Source organism: Rhinoraja longicauda, unplaced genomic scaffold (assembly GCF_053455715.1).
Source record: "Rhinoraja longicauda isolate Sanriku21f unplaced genomic scaffold, sRhiLon1.1 Scf000311, whole genome shotgun sequence".
NCBI classification, from domain to species: Eukaryota; Metazoa; Chordata; class Chondrichthyes; order Rajiformes; family Arhynchobatidae; genus Rhinoraja; species Rhinoraja longicauda.
The window spans coordinates 79665-104644 of record NW_027601529.1 but is presented as its reverse complement, the minus strand read 5'-3'; the positions used below and the strand labels follow the sequence as shown (position 1 = coordinate 104644).

The following is a 24980-nucleotide window of genomic DNA, read 5'->3' as shown; positions in this document are numbered from 1 at the left end:
TTTAATTTAGTTTAGTTTAGTTTAGTTTAGTTTAGTTTAGTTTAGTTTAGTTTAGTTTAGTTTAGTTTAGTTTAGTTTAGTTTAGTTTAGTTTAGGGATTACACCCTAGTTTATGGGATAATTGTTCAGAAGTTTGTTATCAGAGTGTTTCTTGCATTTGCCTTTTTATTCATTTAATGAGGATCGGGAGATTGATTTCAATTCACATTACGTTCAATCGATATGCCTCTTCCCCACTCTCCTCATGTTAAAGGATATGATCTGATGTGGTGAGCACATACAAAATGCTGGAGTAACTCAGCGGGTCAGGCAGCATCTCTGGAAAGAAGGAATGGGTGACATTTCGGGTCGAGACCCTGTGGTGGGTATCGACACAGACCTGTCTTTAAGACCTACAGATGAAATGAAATATTTAGGACAGACCCAAAATTTCCAACAGGAAAATATGAGAATGTAAGAACATCAGAAATAGAAGCCAAACTAGGTCATTCGCCTCTTTTATTTGGTTTTAATCCTGCTCCACCAGTCAACAAGACCATGGGGTACATTCTAACTCAAGTACAAGGGGTTGTGTGATATGCATGATCATGTATTTAGAGCTTGCTGTGCATTTCCATGCGGTATTGGCACATAATGTCCAAAGTCGCACGACATTCATATGTTTGGAAGTGCAACCTTTGGTCATGGCAGGAGCTCTTAAAATGTTCCCTCTCTTGACAACAGCTGTTTTAAATTCTGATGCTATTGGTTCAACTTTTTATTAAATGGCTTCATCGGGGACTGAACATGAAAATGCATCCCAAGGGACAAAGTGCATCATACTGTCAGGGGTGAGCACGCAAGGCAAACAATAGAATGTCTGGCCCACCTCCCATCAATTAATATCATACCCATCACTTGACCATTGATTGTTTTCACTGGAAGGTTCCCAACAGTGGTTAGGTAAGAACAGGCCCTTTGCCTTGCACTTGAATAGACTTTCTTCCTTCCTTTAAGGTATGCTTTTGGTGTCAAGACTCAGATGGTTTTTGAAAAGCAAACACAGGCATGACCACTGCAGCAGTACATCTGGACATGCATCATACAACAACTGACACCACTGTTCCATGTCAGCTGCATCTGAATATGAGCATAACAATGACATTTCATTGCTGTCTATGTGCTCACAGAAGTGCTGATCACATTTAGTGATCACATTTCCATTTCCAAAGGACTGCATAAAAACATGCATTATTTTCCTTTATTAATGCAAGTACTTACATTTTGTAATTTCTTCTTTAGTTCCAGGTTTGCAGCCTTGTATGATTTAGAAGTTGTCTGAAGATAATATATAGCCAAACTACAAAATGGCAAGAATTACATTATGGTTAAATTCTCTAATCTCACAGTAGGAGTTTGCAATTCAAAAATAATTGAGCTATATGTGTCACATAGGTACAGAGGAAGTTCTGGCATTCAATTACCTTGAATTTATTATTTATTACAATTGATAAAGTTCAGTTGTACATTTTTATTCTGCAGACCTAAACATTTGTGATATGGTTCAAAGGCAATGTTATTTTTATTTTTAAACAATTATTCCGAAGTATATTTGGTTAGGTTTAAATTATTCTTTTCTTACGATATTAATTATTCTTTCACTAAAATTCATTCTCTTCCAGCCCCAAACACAATCAGTTACCATCATCCCTTCCTTTATTAGTGGCTTGCTGTGCTTTGTTTGTTGGTTAGACCTTTATCACCTCCTTCAAGTCAGTGTATTATGAGTCCTTGCAATATCGTCGACTATTAAATTGCAGAGTGTTCTACAGTGAAGACTAATAATATCCTGACTCTAAAATCTAAATTTGTGATAGATTTTACATTAATGATACATAATATTTTGGAAAAGAATCACAAATCAAATCTGGGCTTTTCAGATCAACAACCCACTGTCCTTACAGCTGAACTATTGGGCGGACTTCAGTTACAGGAACATTTCTAATGTACACGTAACTGAAGATATATATGACACATTTAAAAACACAAACTGAAAAAGAAAGGTTAAATTGAAATACTTACACCATGAGTAAAATGAAAGAAAGAATTAAACCAGGATTGCTTGCTGCACTGAAAACTTTTGCAAACCAGGCTGGAAAATCATTGTCCAATGTTTCTTGAATAACATCAAACATTCTATATTTCCCACTGCAATGTAGAAATGACAACACATTAATTATCTTTGCTTTAACCTGCTATGATGCTTACATAAAGCCAAAGGTCAGATGTTTCTTTGATGGCTATTTCAGTAAAATGTTTTCATAGCTTTTCCTGAATTTTCTTTGCATTTTCCCAGACTCGTACAAGAATTCAGCAGATTCACTGGCAAAAATAATACAGTTTTAAACTATTTACTTGATCAATTAACCTCTCATTGGAAGTCCATGGATTTATTCAGAACTAACAGCCTCAACCACGATAGCAGGAGGGGTGCCACAACTTAAAGAGTATTGATTGGGAAATTTACAGTGCTCTTCCCCATGTTGCTATCTGATGACTCCTGCCAGGCACATGAGATCAACGCCACAATGCAATTGGAGAAATTGTTAGTTTTGAAGCAAAATTATTCACCTAAATGGTCCACAATCAAAAGATGGTGGTATTGAAACAATTGTGTAAACCGCAGGCAGTGTTGACAGGAACAAGATAATCAGCAGCATAGCCATGTAGAAGTTATTGGATCTTGATGCCTTAAACACTCGCTCATGTGGAACATTGGTACACATAACAGCCCAACACTGTAAGTACATGGAAGCCAGGAGACGTAAAACATTGATAGCTGGAAGGCATGGAGCGTAAAATGCACCCATCCTGTGGAAAACAAAAGGAAAAGGAATTGTTGGTTTATGTTCCAATATTACAGATCTATTTTTCTCCAATTACAAACAGCAAAGAAAACCCCATTGGGTTTGAGTTTAGTTTTTTGTTACCTGTACATTAAAAAGCTTTGGTTGTGTGCGAACCAGTCAGTGGAAAGACAATACATTTGAGTCATCCACAGTGTACATGATACATGATAACGGGAATAATGTGAGTAATGTTTAGTGCAAGATAAAGTCCAGTAAAGTCTGATGAAAGATAGTCCAAGGTCTCCAATGAGGTATATAGTAGCTCAGGACTGTTCCCTAGTTGTATATAGGATGGTTCAGTTGCCTGATAGCAGCAATTGGTTCAATATTATTAAACTTCCATGGATGCATTTGAACAAATCAAGAAAGATTTTTAAGTAGAGTGTGGTTTCCCAAGAAATTATCATAGTGATAAAATATGATAATTCATTGGATGTTTTAAAGAACAATCTGATATGTTAAATTTGTCTTGAATTACATTGTTCCATTGGATAGGAAGATATGCTGTTTTTCTTGGTCTGCTATTCCCAGTAGAGAATATTGCCATTTTAATTCATTGCCCTCTGTTCATAGAGTCATAGAGCTATACAGTATAGAAACAGGCCCTTCACACCACCTTAGTACCTCTAATACTTCTGTTAAAATATAAGGTAAGGATTAATTTATTAATTGACATTACTTATATGTCTGCAGGTCTGTAACCACCAGGGAACATTAACAAGCAGGATTTTAAAGCAGCAACAATATTCCAAAATATTTTTTATCTCTTGGACGTACTCTGAAATTAATGTCACTCATTTCTTCAAAGCTTCATCCTTTTGGCTAGTTTTAATTCAGCAAAATATATCTGGGATTCCAATAAATTATTTTATTCAGTTATTAATTTTGATAAATTCATCTATACGCCTATTTCAACAACAAAAAATCTGAATTGATTGGAATATCTGTGAGTAACATAAAGTCTAAGCATTACCGCAGGAGGCCCTGCAGTGATGAAAATATCAAATAGGGGGTGTGGCAGGAGATTAACTTGCTGCCTTCCTCTCTCAGCTTAATGAACCTTTCATTTTTCATCCTGCAAGGATCTTGTGCTGAATTACGAAGGGTTTGATAATAGATTTTGGCTTCAGTTTCTTGAGGGCTACTATGTGAAACACAAGTTGAACATAAATATCTCAGAATGTACAACCTTCCTGCTCCACGCACCATATCATGCCTTGATTGAAGATCAAACCCAAAACGTTCCCGCTAATGTCAAATTCTCCATAGGAGGGCTAAACAAAAATAATAACTTTTTTCAATCATTTCTACCAAATATTTATCAATATTTATAATTGTTCATATTGTGTTGTACTTTTCGTACAGGCAATGCGCGCATGTGTCTGCATGTGTTTGCGTCAGTGAGAATATAAGTCAGTTCTTACAAATCCGTACTCGAGATCCCAGCACCAGCAATAGTTAACGAATCTGACAAATACAGCACGAAAAAAATCCCCGATCAGTATAGTTATGACGGTAGTCAAAGTATCTGAAATGGTAAGCCGCACAAATTCCTGCAAGAAGGTAGAATCACACATTGACATTATTATATTTCTCAGGTTCCAGCAAAATCTCTGCATGAATTACAATTGTTAATTTCATAACCCAAGACTTGTTTTGTCCTTGAATAAGATCAAACCAAACTAATATTTCAAGTAAAGTGAAAAATTAAGATAACTAAAGGCAAAATTACATTTATTTCCCTGAAGGCAGTGTTAATACCGAAGGAAGAATTATAAGGTTAACGCTCAAGATATATCTGTTCCTTACTAAATTTGTGGATCTGATGACATTGTATTAATTGAGGGCTGAAAAAAGTTGTTAGGGCCATTCCTAAATTAAGCTTATCACCCTAATCATCCATGCCTATACTCACCCCACCCATACTTCTTGTCATAGACTATATTCTGCATTCTTTCAAATAAACAACTCAATTTTTTTTAATGGCTTAGTCCTCTTTGTTTGCTGCACAAGCTGCCTGTTGGTACATTCAGGATAGACACAAAGTGCTGGAGTAACTCAGCAGGTCAGGCAGCAACCCTGGAGAGAAAGGATGGGTGCCGTTTCGGTGATGACCTTTCTTCAGACTGCTAGACACAAAATGCTGGAGTAACTCAGCAGGTCAGGCAGCATCCCTCGAGAGAAAGGATGGGTGACGTTTTGGGTCGAGACCCTTCTTCAGACTAGTGTACATTTCATTAATCAACCTCCTGAAAAATTAAACCCCACTCCAATGTACAACTTATTTCTGGAGATCTTGGGAACTTGGGTTCAAATTACAGAGATCTTGGTGATTAAAGTTAGCAGTCATTGTTTTAATAAGAGATACCTGTCCCACCATCGTCTCCCAACAAGGTCCTCTAGGTACAATTGCAGGATCTACATCTAATGGGGGACGTGCTGTTGAGTTCCCTAACCACGTTCCATTGTAAAGATTGTTTTCCCAGATTGTAATATTGTATCTAATAATCTTCTCTTCTTCGAGCTGAAATTAAAGAAGCGACATGAAGTAAAATAAACTCCTTCAGTTTGAAATGTAATTTTGAATGTGAAGATATAATCGATAGCTGTTGCATTATTCTTACCTTGAGATTAATTTCATCCAACAAAGCAATAATAAATGTGTAGAGATTACCAAGAAACAAAGCAAAAATGCGTCCCAGTTGCCATTGGAGTGCAATCCGTGGGTGGTAGTTTTCTAAAGGACTGATGATGTCAAATAACATTGGACAGAACATACCCAGCAGTGACATGACCATATTTACCTAACAAAAACAACATGTTAGCACATATTGCAATAACATCATGTACAGTTTAATCAAATAAATACTGCTGAGCATCAGTATCATTTTTCAATCATTTTTTTTCATTTTAAATCTGACACAACATGGACAGGACAGGTTTAAGAGGGATATGGACCAAATGTTGGCAGGTGGGACTAGTGTAGCTGGGACATGTTGGCCGGTGTGGGCAAGTTGGGCCAAAGGGCCTGTTTCCACACTGTATCACTCTAAGAGAGAGTTGCATATAGCTGTTAGGGCTAACGGAATCAAGGGATCTGGGGAGAAAGCAGAAACGGGGTACTGATTCTGGATGATCAGCCATGATCATATTGAATGGCGGTGCTGGCTCGAAGAGCCGAATGGTCTACACCTTTACTATTATTATTATTATTATTATTATTTAGTTTATTTGTCATTCCACTCCTTACAGATCATGCAACGAATGGGACGAAACAGAGTTCCTCCGGGGGCCATAGTGCAATACAATACAATACATATCGACAGGGGATTAAAGCATATAAATGGTAAAAGGTAAAGCATTTAACCTAGAGTTTAAACCATGTAAATGGTGAATTTAAAACCATCAATGGGAGCAGGTAAATTATTGATTGCACATTAAATGAGATTATAAAGTGCAGAGTGCTAGGTGAGGTGCTAACCCCCCCACCCCCCACCCGAGTCAGGTGGGGCAGTTCAGTAGACGAACAGCCTGACGAACAGCCTGAACAACCTGCACCTATTTTCTATGTTTCTATGCTTCTATGTTTCTATGACTCTATGACAAATATAAAATCTTCAGAATAATCATATTCAATTATAGGTTTTAATCCCAATAACATTTAATAGGGCAATGTTTTCAAAAACATTATCTGAAAACTTAGAAAAAATGCAGAGAAATCCGAATACTTAGTTATGTTACTGATTACAGATGTTGAAGAGATTCCACATTGGAGAAAATTAGGCTGGGCACTAACTTCATTTCTTTCCCACCATCCGTAGTCTTCCAGTCCTTGCTGTGCAAACTTCTGAGACCTTCTGACGACATAGAAAATCAAGTAGCCACTTCCAGCCAAAGTGAGGAGCACCAAGAAATTGGCAAGAACCCGTAAGAACCTGGTTAAATGGATGTTTCCTTCTTTCCGATTCTCTTGTTCTTCAAGAATGGATTCCTGTGTTGAAAGAATGTTTTCAAATCACATGTAAATGTCCAAAAGTACCTATCCGCAAGATAGAAAAAAAGCCTTGCAAATCTTGGATGAATAGGTTACATCAGATATACACTGATGAGCCAAAACATTATGACCTGTGAAGTGAATAACATTGGTTATCTTGTTACAATGGCACCTGTCAAGAGGTGGGATATATTAGGCAGCAAGTGAACAGTCAGCTCTTGAAGTTGATGTGTTGGATGCAGGAGAAACGGGCAGGAGTAAAGACCTGAACGACTGACAAGGGCCAAATTGTTATGGCCAGATGACTGGGTCAGAGCATCTCTGAAATGGCAAGGCTTGTGGGGTGCTCCCGGTCAGCAGTGGTGAGTACCTACCATCAGTGGTCTGAGGAGGGACAAACCACAAACCGGCAACAGGGTGTTGGGCGCCCAAGGCTCCTCGATGCGTGAGGGCAACGAAGGCTATCCCATCTGGTCCAAACTGACAAAAGGTCTACTGTGGCATGTCACAGAAAATCTTAATGGTGGTCACGGGAGGAATGTGTCACAAAACATAGTGCATCTCACCCTTCTGCGTATGGGGCTGCACATGGAGGACCAACAGCATATTAGGCAGGTGGTCATAATGTTTTGGCTCATCAGGTCATAATGTTTTGGCTCATCAGTGTATATTTAGGTTCAATAATCTATCAGTGTGCCGCAGAATGTGAACAGAATTAGCAAGTGTTTGTCTATAGTTGTGTGAAAGATCTGTATCTTATCAATATTAATCCTCAAGGTGGAAGCAGCTTGAAATCTAGCAGGGGTCAAGTATAACATTGAGGATAATAAACACCTCAAAGAAAATCAATTGAAAGATTGCTTGATGGATATTTTAATAAAGTTTTTATGTCAATGATGAAATGAATTATACATAAGACAATTTCTCCTCTCTACTTGTGAAAAAGTGTGTAACTAAACAATCTATAACCCCCAAAATTGATTTTGTTTTGTTAAACTCAAACCTATATATGCATTGAATATCATTAACAACATTCCCCTCTTCTCATTTCCGTGTGACCTATTCACTCTTATGTGCCCCTCAACTCTCTTTTGATTCTTTTGTTGCCATTTACTGACACTAAGGGTTAATTCACTGGAGCCAATTAACCCACTAGCATATTTTGGAGATGTGGAAGGAAACAGGAGCACTTGTGGAAATGTGTATAGTCATGAGCAGAACATGCAAACTCCACCTAAACTTGACCTGAGGTCAGGTTCCCTGGAGCTCGTTTCGCAGCAAACCAGATCGGTTAGATGCACAGAGTCTCTTGCCCAGAGTAGGTGAATTGAGGACCAGAGGACATAGGTTTAAGGTGAAGAGGAAAAGATTTAATAGGAATCTGAGGGGTAACTTTTTCGCACAATGAGTGGTGGGTGGATGGAACAAGCTCCCAGAGGAGGTAGTTGAGCATGCTCTCCCGAGATGCTGCCTGACCTGCTGAGTTACTCCAGCATTTTGTGAATAAAAGCTCCCAGAGGAGGTAGTTGAGGCAGAGACCATCCAAACATTTAAGAAGCAGTTAGACAGGTACATGGATAGGACAGGTTTAGAGGGATATGGACCAAATGCTGGCAGGTGGGACTAGTGTAGTTGGGACAGGTTGGCCGGTGTGGGACTAGTGGAGCTGGGACATGTTGGCTGGTGTGGGCAAGTTGGGCCAAAGGGCCTGTTTCCACACTGTATCACTCTATAACTCTAATTGTTGTACGGATCTGCTGTCTCATTGCCCTATCCTTTAGTAACCCTTTTATCTTTTCAAATCTCTATGGGGAATCAAATGATAATCAATTTACTAATCAAGGATTATTGACTCTGCTCACTTCAATTTCATAGCATTGTTGTGGCACAGGTGATGTATTGTAAGGAACAACTCCAATCTTACATTCAAAAACTGACATTGGAAAATTCTCACCTTCTCTACCAAATAAGAATGAAACCTAAGGTGTTGATATACTGAACAGCATTCGGAGAAGTGGCCATTACTAAAAAATTATGACTCAAACAAATCACTTGATGTCTGAAGTACAATGCTAAATTCAGAGAATTAAACTTTAAGAAGGTATGAATGACAACAGCAAAGTAATATGTACCTTAAAGCTGGTGGTGATGGAAGCAAATTTGTTATCTGCAGTTTCTGCATTGCCAATCAAGTAGTCCCAGCTTGTAAACAACTTCCAACTAAAGTTAAAGCTTGTGTCATCTCCTCCGCCCTCCTCATTCGCATTACTTGCCATTCTGTGAAGATATTATAGCTTTATCTTAGGGATGTAATGACAGCTAATTCATTATCATATTCAAGGACACAAGAATTATGTCGCAATAAGATTTAACTGGCTGCTGGGTATTTGGCAGCAGGTTATGTACTGAAAAATGTAAAACCAAGTCCAATGACAAACGACAAAAGCCATCCATTCACTCAGTCAACACCTGCTACAACTATGAATCACAAGTCTTCTAATACCCTCCTTACAGAACAATAGATGCCACACATTGTCTACGTCTATATCTAAGTCTTATCGGTCTATGATATGGGGAAAAGGAACAAAAAATGATAAGCAAAAGGCATCCCACAAGTATCTATGCCCTACCGACATCGATGTTTTCAATAATGGAAAAAAAACGTAATAACTTTCCGTTACTGTAGAAATTTTCAGCAGAATAAAACGGAAACATTTTTGAACTATTACCATGAGGAATTACTAACATTCAAATTATCCTGTTTACTGCAGATGAGCAGACCAAAATGATATTTGCAAATAAGTCAATAAAAAGCTGCAATTAACTTGTTCAAATAATGAAACGAACACCATGATTAAGACAAAAACTGATTAGATGTGCTTATCTTGATTGAATGTAGTGGCACAGAATGACATGAGCCCCACAGAATGAAACCTGAAGCTACAAACATTCTCTCCATTATTTACCTACTCAACACATTCTTCCCTTTATCTTTCTTACTCTAGTTAAGCAGTATTTTGTGTGAACATTGACCATGGGTACGGGTGTCAGGTGTTATGGAGAGAAGGCAGGAGAATGGGGTTGAGAGGGAAAGATAGATCAGCCCATGATTGAATGGTGGAGTAGACTTGATGGGCCGAATGGCCTAATTCTGCTCCTATCACTTATGAACCATTCAAGAACCACAATAAAGAGAATCAAACAATGTTGCTGGACACGTTGACGTCCACTGTTCGATTCTGCGACAACAGATTGATCAATCCATCTGTGCCAATTTAATAAAATGATCTCTAATTATTTGAAAAAGCACAGTATGAGATTCAATCCTGGTTAGTTATATTAAATTATTTTTAAATAACTGAAGTGCAGATATATAAATGAAATAAGGAATTTCTCAACGGGATATTTTTATGAATTAACGAGTTCTCATCGGGTTGGCCTGAAACATATCATCCCAAGCTGATGGTCACCCACATTAAGAGCTTCTGTACTTATTTTCTCTCAGTGTCCATTAGTTCATAGCCCCAAATGAACATTATGCAATAAATAGTGTTAATATACAATGATCAGCCAAAACATTATGACCACTGACAGGTGAAGTGAATAACATTGGTTATCTTGTTACAATGGCACCTGTCAAGGGGTGGGATATATTAGGCAGCAAGTGAACAGTCACTTCTTGAAGTTGATGTGTTGGATGCAGGAGAAATGAGCAGGAGTAAAGACCTGAGCGACTTTGACAAGTGCCAAATTGTTATGGCCAAACGACTGGGTCAGAGCATCTCTGAAACGGCAAGGCTTGTGGTCAGCAGTGGTGAGTACCTACCGACAGTGGTCCGAGGAGGGACAAACCACAAACCAGCAACAAGGTGTTGGGCGCCCAAGGCTCCTCGATGCACGAGGGCAACAAAGGCTATCCCGTCTGGTCTGAACCGACTATGGGGAGACGACAAGCCAGTGGAGGGAGTGTGAAGCTCTGGGCAATGTTCTGCTGGGAAACCCTTGGCCATTCATATGGACATCAATTTGACACGTGTCACCTACCTAAACCATTGTTGCAGACCAGGTACACCCCTTCATGGCAATGGTATTCCCTGATGGCAGTGGCCTCTTTCAGCAGGATAATGCACCCTGCCACATTGCACACATTGTTCGGGAATGGTTTGAGGAACATGATGAAGTGTTCATGGTGTTGCCCTGGCCTCCAGATTCTCCAGAACTCAATCCGATTGAGCATCTGCGGGATGTGCTGAATCGACAAGTCCGATCCACGGCGGCTCCACCTTGTAACTTACAGGACTTGAAAGATCTGCTGCTAATGTTTTGGTGCCAGGTATGACAGGATACCTTCAGGGGTCTTGTAGAGTCCATGCCTCGGCAGGTCGGCGCTGTTTTGGCGGCACACGGAGGACCAACAGCATATTAGGCAGGTGGTCATAATGTTTTGGCTGATCAGTGTATCCAAGTGTGCATTTTTTTTTCTTTCCACACATTTGTTTAATTGAAAAACCCAAAGTGAAATTTATAACTTTATAATGTGGCAGCCAGAAGCAAATGGCAAAATTATTCCATGCGATTCATTCATGCTGTGTTCAGGGCTCATCAGCAGATGTACTTTTTGTGCATTTGTGAATCACATTCTCCCATAATTTCAACTCCATACTGACCTTTTGCTATATTCTTGCTTTTTTATTCTCCAGCTAATTAAAAATTTGATGAGAAGAAGCAGTACCAGCGATTTAATTAAATGCATTAGCTGCCAATATGAAATCAGTTTTCTTATGATGATGGGGCAGGTTGAAAGGTGGCTGCTGTCAGGTTAAATTAAAATGCTACTGAAAGAGTATCAACCACTCCAGGGGCAACACTGAGGCCACCTAGCGTGACCAACACAGCACGGTGATTTGATTAGATTACACTCACTATTGGAGTGTGGCTGAGTTTCAAGTCAATCCAATCTCTGTGTGTCAATGTAATTGGGATAGAAATCGCTGGTAATGGGGTTAGTTCTATTACGGCTAATGTCTATGTACTGATTTTCTTAATATCATTTAAAAAACTGGAAAGCATGATAGTATCGGTTTTAATTACAATTGTCAGCTTCATAAGGCCTGATCTGACTTTAGTCTGCTAAATGCCAATCTAAAACTACAGCATTATCTTCACAGATGAAGTTGACAATGGTGAAATAAAATGTAATAAAAAGGAACTGCAGAATCTGGTTTATACCAAAGATTGACACAAAATGCTGGAGTAACTCAGTGGGTCAGGCAGCATCGTTGGAGAAAATGGATATGTGGCGTTTCGGGTCAGAACCATCTTCCAACAGGGTGAATGATGAAATAAACCTTGGCCCATTCTATTTCTTGTGTTCCAATTTCATTTTTTTTAAGATCTCTAGTTTTTCATTAATTCATGGTGCTACAAATTTGACATCTTTTGGCTGATTTGAAACTTTGGTCTAGTACTGGACACAATCGGATGCAAAACAAAGCTTTTCACTGACAATAATAAAGATAAACCTAGATGTAGATGCTGTGGGGCTCACTAAAGAATATTAGATGATATATTATGCAGACAGTATTGCGTTTATCCCAATATACAGCAGAAACTATTGCCACTCCTATCATCAACTGATCTCACATCTTATCAAAATCCATAAATAAATTGTTTAATTGACATTACAGTTTATTCGAAAACCAATTTTGATCCAAATATGTTATTATGTAAATTACAGATCAATATTAAAATTATTTTAAAAATCATGAAGTTTGAATTTGGTGTGTGCCCTGTTTGGACCACACTTCCAAGAAAAGATTTTAACCAGGAAGATGAAACTTACGCTCTTATCACCACCATGAAGCTGTATCCTATTGTACCAATTCCTACCAGGAAGTAACTCAAGGGAAGCCGGAACTTCAGCCATCCAACTGACCGCTGATGATTATAGTAACCATAGAAAAGGACGGAATATTGTGCATAGCCCTAGTAAAAGAATAAAGAATTTACAAACTGTTTTCTTCACACCAAACGGTCAAAGCTCTTACATTTAATTCATTCATTGTGTCATATAGAGCACAGCAACAGGACATGCTGTTGCTGTGCACTATAACTCTATAACTCATCCATGCTGACCAAGTTGCCAACCTGAGCTAGTGCTATTTGCTTGCTTTTGGCCCATCCATATTCCTCTAACCCATCCCTCTCCATGTAGCTGTCAAAATGTTGTAAATGTATTCACACCTCCCCCACTTCCTCTGGCCGTTCATTCCATATGCCCACCACCCGCTGTGTGAAAATGTTATTCCTCTGGTCCACTTTATAGCTTTTCCCTTTCACCCCTATTTTTCTGCTGTGTCCACTATCACCTTAAACCTATCCCCTCGGTTTTTAGACTCTCCTACATATTTCCTTGCAATATTGGAGGCCCTTCAGCTCAATGGGATTATGCCAATGCTCAGAGCACCTTCATCAAACTCATTTCTTAACATATTTCCCTGCAACCTATGCTCTCACACAAAATCATCAACTTCACCCATGGCCCAGATACTATCACCAGGGTCTGTCTCCAATTGCAGACTAACTGACCAACCTGCACATCTTTGGGATATGGGAGGAAACTGAAGCACCTGGATGAAATCATATGGTTGCAGGAAAATGTGCAAACTTCACACAGACAGCAACAAAGGTTTAGTTTAGTTTAAAGGTAGACAAAAAATGCTGGAGTAACTCAGCGGGACAGGCAGCCTCTCTAGAGAGAAGGAATGGGTGACATTTCGGGTTGAGACCCTTCTTCAGATTTAGTTCAGTTTAGTTTAGTTCAGTTTAGCTAGAGATACAGCGCGGAAACAGGCCCTTCGGCTCTCCAAGTCTGTGGTGACCAGCGATCCCCGCACACTAACACTGTCCTGCACACACTAGGGACAATTTACAATTTTACCAAGCCAATTAACCTACAAACCTGTACGTCTTTGGAATGTGGGAGGTAAAAGAAGCACCCGGAGCAAACCCACGCCCAGTCACGGCGAGAACGTACAAACTCCATCCGAACAGCAATCATAGTCAGGATCAGACCTGGGTCTCTAGCTCTGTAATGCAGCAACTCTACTGCTGCGCCACCGTGCCGCACGTAGGTTAGGATCGACTTTGGATCACTGGTGCCATCTGCACTTATACTACAATGAATTAAAAATTAAAAATACATACTGGCACAAAATATCTTCTTTACAGAGATAGTTCTTAAAAAAAAGTTAAACTTACCCCAAAATCCCACAAAGTGGCAAAGTTCATGGCCGAGTCCTGTTCACCCTTTGGAACAGTTTTTCTAGGTATGCTACCATAGGGCTTTCCCATTAGAGCCTAAAATCAAAATATTGAATTATTAAAATGATACCTTAGAAAACCTGAAATATACTTCCATACAACCATTCCAATCTCAAAAACTGATGTGATATTTAAAAAATAAAGTCAGAACTTCTTCGGTACACTGCAATGCTAAATCAGAATAAGCAACAGCACAGATCAATTTAATAATCGGATTTTTACTCATGGACAATATTTGGATTTGAAGCTTTTCTTGATCTTGTTCTTTCAGTCGTAAGTTCCAAAACAAACAATTTTTTGGGATACATTTTCAGTTAGCTGCTGTAACTTATGCAGAAGTTCAGCAAAATCCAGATATTGATGTGGTTTCCTTTGATCTTAGAATCATAGAATTATACAACACAGAAGCAGGCCCTTCGGCCAAAGATGCCTACCTGAGCGGTTTCAATTTGCCTAGGTCCGGCCTATATCCATGTACCTGGTCAAATATCTTTTAAGCTGTGTAATTTACCTGCCTCCACCTTATTACAACATTTCAGAAGGGACAAGTAAGATTCTTGCTGCTGGCCTCTAATGATGCCGGTTTGCCTTTATTTCAAAGGGCAACCACAAGAAGGTTTTAATCCCACTCTTTGTGCATGATACTCCAGTCTCAAGGCCAATCCACTCCATCCAGATTAACTGAGCTGATATATGACTCAGACAACTCTCTACAGAATGTATTACCATGAGTACATAAAAAGCAGCAGAAAGCGACTGGCTGTAAGTTCATCTGAATTTCATAACAGCAGTTGTAAATAAATCAGCCGTGATTTTAACCAAGCCTAGGTTCAGCAATGTGAACAGTACAATCTTGGCCCAATGGAGTACATTTGACTCCATGGTCTTACAAAAATGGGCCAGTCAAACTCTCAGCTGAATCTAACAGCAAAATGTGAAGGCTGTCAGGCAGGAACTGGGCAGGCTGCCAAAACAGACCTACAGGGCAAATCCTTGACAGTTACAAAGAAGGCTGAGTAATGTTTTTTGGGTAACAGTAGGTTACCATTTCCTCGTTATCGAGTGGCAGTTTCCTGGAATTCCATCACCAATATAATTTTTGTAGTAGTCCCTACAAGGACTTCTACAAGCAAAGAATGCAACAATTCATACACTCCACCTACGCTCAAAAACTAAGAACAGGTAATACCAAACGAGGGTTCCCCTCTTCCATTATAGATGAAACGAGGGTTCCCCTCTTCCATTATAGATGAGGCTCTCACTAGGGTCTCCTCAATATCCCGCAGCTCCGCTCTTGCTCCCCCTCTCCCGATTCCTAACAAGGACGGAGTCCCCCTTGTCCTCACCTTCCACCCCATCAGCCGTCGTATACAATAACATTATCCTCCAACATTTCCGTCACCTCCAACGGGATCCCACTACTGGCCACATCTTCCCATCTCCACCCCTTTCTGCTTTCCGCAGAGACCGTTCCCTCCGTAACTCCCTGGTCCACTCGTCCCTTCATGCCCAAACCACCCCCTCCCCAGCAACCGCAGGAGATGCAACACCTGTCCCTTTACCTCCCCCCTCAACTCCATCCAAGGACCCAAACATTCTTTCCAGATGAGGCAGAGGTTCACCTGCACCTCCTCCAACCTCATCTATTGTATCCGCTGTTTCAGATGTAAACGTCTCTACATCGACAAGACCAAACGTAGGCTCGGCAATCGTTTTGCTCAACCCTTCACTCAGTCCGCCTTAACCAACCTGATCTCCCAGTGGCTCAGCACTTCAACTCCCCCTCCCACTCCCAGTCTGATCTTTTTGTCATGGGCCTCCTCCATTGTCATAGTGAGGCCCAGCACAAATTGGAGGAACAGCATCTCATATTTCACTTGGGCAGTTTACACCCCAGTGGTATGAACATTGACTTCTTCAACTTCAGATAGTTCCTCTGTCCCTCTCTTTCCCCTCCCCTTCCCAGCTCTCCAACTGTCTTTCTGTCTCCTACTACATCTTATCTTTGTCCCACCCCCTCCCCTGACATCAGTCTGAAGAAGGGTCTCAATTCGAAATGTCACCCATTCCTTCTCTCCTGAGATGCTGCCTGACCCGCTGAGTTACTCCAGCAATTTGTGTCTACCTTCAATTTGAACCAGCATCTGCAGTTATTTTCCTACACTGCTATACTTAATATCTGTTTATGTTTGCTCTATATTCTCTACGAGAAGACATGGTTAAAAAAAAAAACCGACTCCATAAGAACTATTCTGGAATACGGACTTGGAAATTGGGGAACTGAGTCACAGCCATTGTTCCTACCTATAGTTATAACATTACTTGTTCCAGACACTTCAATAATCTGTCCAAACATGTATTGGCGCATTTAATTGAGAATGCCATCACTCTGCAAATAATAGGTCAAAAATTGTTATGATTAGATACCACCGGTAACCTGATAACAGGGTTTATAAACAAAAAAGAAACATGAAATCAAACTTTAGCAGCCACGGTACATACTATAATTCAATTGGGAATAACTCATCTATAGTTCTTTTTGCCTGAACTTTCCTTCATAGGTGGAGGATGCAATATAGTCACTGTAGGGGATTGTCTAGCTCTCTGAGCTATTTATTTGAGAACGTGTCTGGTATTAAAAAGCAACAGAAGATAAACACAAAAACGTTTCGGGCCGAGACCCTTCTTCAGACTCTTTGGGTCTGAAGAAGGGTCTCAACCTGAAATGGAGCTTATTCCTTGTCTCCAGAGATGCTGTCTGATCCGTTGAGTCACTCCAGCATTTTGTGTGTATCTTTGGTTTAAACAAGCATCTGCAATTCCATCCATTACAGTAAAAAGCAATATGTTGATCAAATATCCAAATAACAAGTAACATTCATTGTCTTATGAAATCCTGTTCATTTTGTTGAAGGAATTCCATTTAAAAAAAATTAGAAGCTTTTCAAATGAAACTATAGACAGTAATTAACTTTACCTCTGGGATCATGACCAAACCAAACGTTAATCCAAAGAGAACCATATTGATCCCATACATCCATCTCAAGAATATGAAATATGAAGCAACAGAAGATCCAAAATGACCTGGTAAAGCCAAAATAATATGGTTATAACAAGGGAAAAATTGGAACTGACATGGTGTATCTGGATTAGTAATACAGTATCACAGTACAATAATAGTCAGTGAAAGAGGAAAATATTGATTTCCATCTAGAAGTGATGAATTTGAAGGTACCAAGAAAGCATATATACACACCTTTAATGAAAAAATGTCAGAGAGAACTCTCCCTGAGATTCAGCCACTATCTCCAAGAATGTCATTTTAGAACAGCATAGCAAAACATGGCTATCCACTCTGCATTTGTTGCAAAAGATATCTGTGCCTCAGAACATATAACATGTAGGAAAATCAACAACCAGACAACATAGGTTTATGGTGAGAGGGAAAAGATTTAATAGAAATCTGAGGGGTAGCTTTTTTCACAGAGGGTGATGGGTGTATGGAATGAGCTGCCAGAAAACTATAAGGCAAAAAACTATAACAACATTTAAAATACCTTTGGACAGGTACATGGATAGGAAAAGTTGAAGGGGATATGGGCCAAACGTGGGCAGGTGGATAAGTGTAGATGAGGCCCCTTGGTTGGCATGGGAAAGCTGGGCCACAGGGCCAGGCACCTGTGTCTATCTTAAAGCCTCTTAAACCCTCTTCATTTCTGCTCTGGTAATGTGTTCCAGGCATCCACTACCCTCTGTGTAAAAAAAAGTACCCATCTCTTTTAAATGGCCCTCTCATCTTAAAGCTATGCCCTCTAGCCTTTGACATTACCATCCAAGGAAAAAGGTTTTGACTATCTACCCTACCTATACATCTTAAAATTTTATATACTTCTATCGGGTTTCTCCTCAATTTCCAATGTTCTAGAGAAAACAATCTTAGTTTTCTCAATGCTGTGCCAGCCTTAGAACCACAGAGAGGAATGTGTGTCCATCCTAGTTTCGTGGAAGCGTGGTTTTGAAGTGTTCATGCACTAAAAGTCAGCATCACTCACACTGGTTCACAATCCAGTTAGGCCTTAAGTTCTCAACCCTGTCATTGAATAGCAAATAGCTTTGATATCTTATCCAGCATTATCTCAACTACTCCTATAAACTACACTTCCTGCAAAAACTAGATCAGACTACATAAGAGGGAGAGCAAGCATTTTGAGCTTCCATGACGTAATTAGATTGTAAAAAAAAATCCTATTCCTATTCCCCTCCTAGGCTGAGTGATATCAGTGTCCCATCCTGGGACATATTGAACTTACCTTCAGATTCCAAATCAGTCTGACTCTGTGATAAACACAAAATGCTGGAGTAACTCAGCAGATCAGGTAGTATCTCTGGAAAAAAAGGAATTGGTGGTGTTTCAGGTCAGAACACTTCTTCTGACTGAAGAGGTCTAAACGAGGGTTCCGACCCAAAACGTCACATATTCCTTTTCTTCAGAGATGCTGCCTGAATGGCTGAGTTACTCCAGCATTTTGTGTTTATCTTTGGTACAAACCAGCATTTGCAGTTTCTTCCTACACATTCTGACTGTGTAGATATAGAATAGAACATTGTTGGTACTTTTATTTCATGTATAGGTAATGTAAAAATAATAGGAGAAGATACTGGAGTAACTCAGTGGGTCAAGCAGCATCTCCCAAGAACACGAATAGCTGATGTTTTAGGTCCAGACCTTTCTTCAGACTCACTTGGGTCCTGATCCAAAATGTCACTTGTCCTTGTTCTCCAGAGATGCTGCCTGGCACACTGAGTTACTCCAGCACTTTGCGAATTCCTTTGTAAACCACCATTTCCAGTTCCGTGTTTCTAAAAGTTACAGGGGTGTTTTAACTTACAGCAAGAAAAAATATGTGGGAGTGTGGAACAAATAAAAAATAGTAATAACTGGCAAAGTTTTCGCAAAAAAATTGAATGTTTAAATTTCTGAGATTCATCACCTGTATCCTATTCAACTGTTTTTTTCTACAAGATGAGGAAAATGGGATATGGGTGGTTGTGGGAATGTGGACAGAACGACGCTATCTCCTCAACCTTGTCCAAAGGAAAGTTGGCAATTTAAGCTGGAGGACCTCTTCATCTTCCTGATAATTGTTAATCTACTGTCAGGTGAGAAAATCATGTTGGATTCCTCCTTGGCCAATAGAAGATCTATGCGACTGGACTTTGTTTCACAGCTCCAAGTGCCAGCAAGTTTGTAAATCTCTTCATCAAAATTTCAGTTCAAATCATCTGGTATGATATGGAATGACACACAAAATATGGTTTGGATGCTGTTGCCTTAATGGTGAAAATGTTCTAAAAAAGCTAAACAATTTTCATAAACCAACAGATTTTATCTCTGCCATGAACCGTCATTGAGCAATGAATTCAAAGGACAGGAAAAATAATCCAAAGTGAGTTCATATCTTATTTGTTTGTATCAAACTTCTATAAAGAATTCCAGCCAGGTAATGTTGAGCAATTAATCCCAGACTTACTATTGGGTCTACTCTAAAAAAATATTTTTTATTAGGTTTTGCCTTAAAAGAGGAGTTGGAATCAAACAGAAAGAAAAATATAAAAGAATTAGTGTGTGTAAGTTTATTTTTTAAATGTTTATCATCCAAAATCATCCTAGATCAACAATGCCTACACAATAAATGTGGTAACAATGTAGAAACAAGAAACTGGCTTACACAAAAGGACATAAAGTCCAGGCGTAACTCAATGGATAAGGCAGCATCTCTGGAGAACATTGATGGGTGACATCCCAAAATGTTACATATCCATCTTTGGGACATGGCCTATCCATGTTCTCCAGAGATGCTGCCTGGTCAGCTGAATTACTCCAGTGTTTTGTGTCCTTTTGTTTTACAATAAATGTGATAGTAGCTGTGCATTCTCCCCATATTCAGCTCCAAGCAGCTCCACATAGTGCTTAGTGCTGTTGAACAGGAATGAGTTTCTTGACATTTATATCAAAACTTTAACAATCCTAAGGAAAGCAGGCGACATGTCAAACTATCTTAATTCTCTGACAAATAAGCAAGTGTATTTTGAAAGAGTACTTGACCATCCTTAATTGCTCCACTTACTTTCAATTTCTTTTATTTTCATCTCCCATGGAATGCAAGCAGTTTTGAAGTTATCAAAGTCACGCTGGAATTTCATCCATTTCTGAAAGTAGAAATTTTGAGATGTAGTTATTTTCTCATCGTCATCATCATCAGAAAAAAAATATCAAATCATTTCTTCAATCTATCCTGCACTAAGTAAGACAGCAGAGTGATACCCTGTTTCCAGACTAGCTCTATTCCTAAAATATTTATTTTCAAGAAGTAACTGTCCCAAGTCACATTCTGAGACATTTCTAAACTAAACTAAACTAAACTAAACTAGAATGTTAGTGTTGTGCCCAATTGCTTCGAGCAGGAGTTTTATGTGCTGAAGTTCATGTTTCACCACAGATCAATCACAGAATGAAAGCTGAGGATGTCCTCAAAGCCAAGTGGGAAAAGGAGGTGGTGAATACTCTTGAATAATTCCTCGATCAGACAGCTTCATCACCAGGATTTCAAAAGAAATATATCAAAAGGCATTCTACATAGACTAATCATGACAAGGAAATTCACCAAACTTCAACCAATAAAGATGCAGTAGGTTTATAGGGCGTGCAGCGTAGGTTTACTAGGTTAATTCCCGGCATGGCGGGACTGTCATATGTTGAAAGATTGGAGCGGCTAGGCTTTTATACACTGGAATTTAGAAGGATGAGAGGGGATCTTATCGAAACATATAAGATTATTAAGGGGTTGGACACGTTAGAGGCAGGAAACATGTTCCCAATATTGGGGGAGTCCAGAACCAGGAGCCACAGTTTAAGAATAAGGGGTAGGCCATTTAGAACGGAGAGGAGGAAAAACCTTTTCAGTCAGAGAGTTGTAAATCTGTGGAATTCTCTGCCTCAGAAGGCAGTGAAGGCCAATTCTCTGAATACATTCAAGAGAGAGCAAGATAGAGCCCTTAAGGATAGCGGAGTCAGGGGGTATGGGGAGAAGACAGGAACGGGGTACTGATTGAGAATGATCAGCCATGATCACATTGAATGGTGGTGCTGGCTCAAAGGGCCGAATGGCCTTCTCCTGCACCTATTGTCTATTGTCTATAAAGGCAATAGATTAAATCAAGGAGCACAACTGTAACTTTAACCCAGTGTTGTCACTTACTTTGGTCATCATTACTTTATAGGCATAAAATCTTTTGCCTTTCCCTTTCCCAAGTGCACCTTCAAATTTCTCCACAAATTCCTGCGCTTCTCTGAAAAAATGAACAGAGATATATATCTCATTAAAGTTAAAGTTAAAACACATGGCAAAACCAGTCCGTAAATTTAGATTTGTTGTGTGGTTCGTTCTACTTCAACAGGATCATTAGCATTAAAGAACATGGCACAGTCAGAGTACACTTTCAATAGACCAGATCAATAATTATTTTACTTATTTGTCTATGAGACGATGTGAGGACAGACATGCACACATGCTATTCCTTCAAGCCATTCATGTTTAAAGTGATCATCCTTGGAAGTTAATGACAAGATAACTTTCCAAGCAAGTAAACAAAATAAAGCACATGTGCTGGACAAAATCTCTCCTAATATTACTCACAAGACCACTTAAAATCTTATTGGCAGATTCTTCTGCTGCATAAATAGTGACTTTATGGAGTTTATGGATTGGAATTTGGGGTTCAAATGTGAACTAACAAAAATCTGAAGAATTGATTGCTGACAGAATATCCAACCTCCTAAAGGATTGCAATTAACAAAATACCAAAGCCTACAGCCAGTTATATTGTCATTTACATCTAATCATATCAGCAAAATGATATATGATAAAAGTCTTACAGAGAATAGCAGGATATGGATCATGTGCAGACAAGTGGGATTAGTTTCACTTGGCATCAAGATTGTACGGGCATTGTGTGCTAAACAGCCTGTTCTTGTACTGTACTGTTCAATGTTCTAAGTTCTGTAACTTGTGAACCCAACAAGTGGCATATATTCACAGTCTCTTAAAGGGCCTTCAACAGTAGAACTTAACATACTACTCTAAACAAGTATACAGGCCAAGTAATTTTATCTTTTCTTGAAAGAATATTAAGATAGATTGGCATTTTTGCAGGTGTTCTGCTATAGTTTACTAGTACATGTTAATAAACGTTGAGATGTGAACATGTATATGTCTCAGTGTGTTCATGATTTGAGTTGCAGAAAAAAAGAACATGCTGGAAAGACTCAATGGTTCTGGGAAGAATGACAAAATTTGATCTGGAAACCATTATAATCAAATTCACTGGATGTTTTCAAGAGAGAGTTAGATTTTGCTCTTAGGGCTAATTGAACCAAGGGATATGGGGAGAAAGCAGGAACAGATTTTGGATGATCAGCCATGCTCAAATTGAATGGCGGTGCTGGCTCGAAGGGCCGAATGGCCTACTCCTGCATCTATTTTTTATGTTTCTATGCAAGTTAAAGTGTAGAGAATGACAATGAGGTGCTAATCAACTGGTTGATCTATAAGTTAGCAGCTTCTGGAAAAGAAGGGAATAAAGCTGACCGTACATCTACAACTATTAATCTTCAAAGCTGAGTTAATTTTGAACTCTAATTCAGGAATAAAATCTTATTTTCAGCTCTTACTTAAAGGGATCATTATGCTTGTTACATTGAATACTGCAAGTAATCACACTTTCTACCTAACTCAATGATCAAGTTAATGAAATCACCATATGGAAGTATGGTCTTTTGTTTAATTTTTATGTGCGCATTTTGAGGCAATATTTTCATTTAATTTACAGTGCAGATACAGGTCCTTTGGTCCACCGAATACGCACCGACCAGCAATGCCCGCACATTAACACTACCTTACACACACTAGGAACAACTTTACATTTATGCCGTCTATTAACCTACAAACCTGTATGTCTTTGGAGTACGGTAGGAAACCGAAGATCTCGGGGAAGACACACGCAGGTCATGGGGAGAACGCACAAACTCTGTACAGACAAGCACCCGTAGTCAGGATTGAACCCGGGTCTCTGGCCCTGAAAGGCAGTAGCTTTACCACTTGGCCACCATGCTGCCCATACATGATTTTAAGAACATGTGTTCAGATCACCATCAGGCAACCTGCCCACTTTTTAAAAAAAGATACAGCATGGAAACAGGTCGACCAAGTCCATTGATCACTCATTCACACGAGTGCTATGTTATCTCACATTTGTATTCACTCCCTACACATCAGGGAATATTTTACAGAGGCCAATTAACCTACAAACCCTGACGTCTTTGAGATATGGGAGGAACCCAGAGCACTCGAAGGAACCCCAAGTGGTCACAAAGAGAACTTGCAAACTCCATACAGACAGCACTCGAGGTCAGGATCAAATCTGGATCACTGGCTCTGAGGCAGCAAACTGTGGTTGTGTTTGTCAATGGGTATCACAACTAACGAAACAAAGTGAATGGTCCACTGACACCATTTAAAGTTTCCTCCAGTCAGTCAACTTAACTGTATTGCAATATGAAGATATGGCCAATTAAAAGATAAATATTAGGTTTGATTTTAACCTTACTTGTCCAATGCACACTGAGCAGGTGTGTAACTTAAATAAGTAGATTGCTTGCCCTTTCAGACTTCAAACAGTTCCATCCATCTCCAATATTAATTTGTTTTGATTTTGCAAGCAGTTAAGCATCCTTCTAAAGCATGCATTTCCATCACAAATCTGCACCTATCAAGATTCCATTAACCCTTCAAGAACCAGATAAAACTTGGACGTCTGATCTGGAGAGCTACTGTGGGCATGCATCTAGGTGACATCAGACATTGGCCTGAAGGGGGAAGAGCATCTTCTGGTAAGTGATTGCTGCCCCTGCCCCAAACTCCCTTCTCCATCCTGAAAACACATTCTTATTATTGGCCTTTATGTTAGCAGATGGCCAAAGATTTACCCGGAATTTTAATTGAGGCCTGGGATGGAAAATACCTGAGGTCTGAAACCATCACTCATCACCCTCCATTCCTTCCAGGCTGCCTACAACTCGCATTTGATTAAACTCAATCCCAATTATTTTTTTGAGAATTGGTTACTTACATCTTCTCAATTCTTTATGATTAACTGTAATAATGTATGACACAGAAGCACTTACTTCAATAGTTGTAATTTCTGCTTCATGGGTGAGGGCTTGTTTCGTAAAGTTGCAATGAGTTTCTTCTTTTCTTCCACTTCATCCTTCAGTTTATCCATATCTTCTTCTGTAATGACTTCTTCATCGGATTTTTCTTCAGAGCTAACAATCAAGAGATAAACATATTATGATGATGCAATGATTTTCAAATAGAACTTCGAAATATCAATAGACACAAAATGCTGGAGTAACAGCGGGACAGGCAGAATATCAATGATGCATCACTGCTCTGCAAGATATTCTTATTTCACTCTAACCAGTTTTCCTTTTTGTAATACTACAATGAAGATCAATCAATCAACTCACCTCCTCTCCACATCCTCACTGAATTGAAATGACAAACAGTGCACCAAATTAGCTTTGACTTCTTCACATTCCAAGGCTTCCTTTTATTTAATGGTTCTTAAAGCATCATCAAATGATAGCTTCATGATTATGATTAATTCTTTGATGTATAAATCTATAACTCTATGATTAGTTATAGATTTATGCA

The 24980-nt window shown here is 39.2% G+C and overlaps 1 protein-coding gene across 1 annotated transcript in view; it reads right to left on the bottom strand.

Annotated features, from left to right (window-relative positions):
• Positions 1 to 24570, bottom strand: part of LOC144590777 (transmembrane channel-like protein 1) — a 31651-nt gene extending 7081 nt beyond the window's left edge. The window contains exons 1-15 of the mRNA XM_078395199.1: positions 24449 to 24570; positions 21465 to 21555; positions 20334 to 20415; positions 17183 to 17289; positions 14143 to 14241; positions 12725 to 12867; positions 9015 to 9159; positions 6685 to 6879; positions 5513 to 5692; positions 5257 to 5412; positions 4313 to 4441; positions 4095 to 4162; positions 2611 to 2850; positions 2062 to 2187; positions 1261 to 1339 (exon numbers count right to left, since the gene is read on the bottom strand). Of these exons, the coding sequence (XP_078251325.1) occupies positions 1261 to 1339; positions 2062 to 2187; positions 2611 to 2850; positions 4095 to 4162; positions 4313 to 4441; positions 5257 to 5412; positions 5513 to 5692; positions 6685 to 6879; positions 9015 to 9159; positions 12725 to 12867; positions 14143 to 14241; positions 17183 to 17289; positions 20334 to 20415; positions 21465 to 21555; positions 24449 to 24546 (1938 nt within the window). The 5' untranslated portion in view covers positions 24547 to 24570. The remainder of the gene's footprint in view (positions 1 to 1260; positions 1340 to 2061; positions 2188 to 2610; positions 2851 to 4094; positions 4163 to 4312; positions 4442 to 5256; positions 5413 to 5512; positions 5693 to 6684; positions 6880 to 9014; positions 9160 to 12724; positions 12868 to 14142; positions 14242 to 17182; positions 17290 to 20333; positions 20416 to 21464; positions 21556 to 24448) is intronic.
• Between the last annotated feature and the right edge of the window lie 410 nt (positions 24571 to 24980).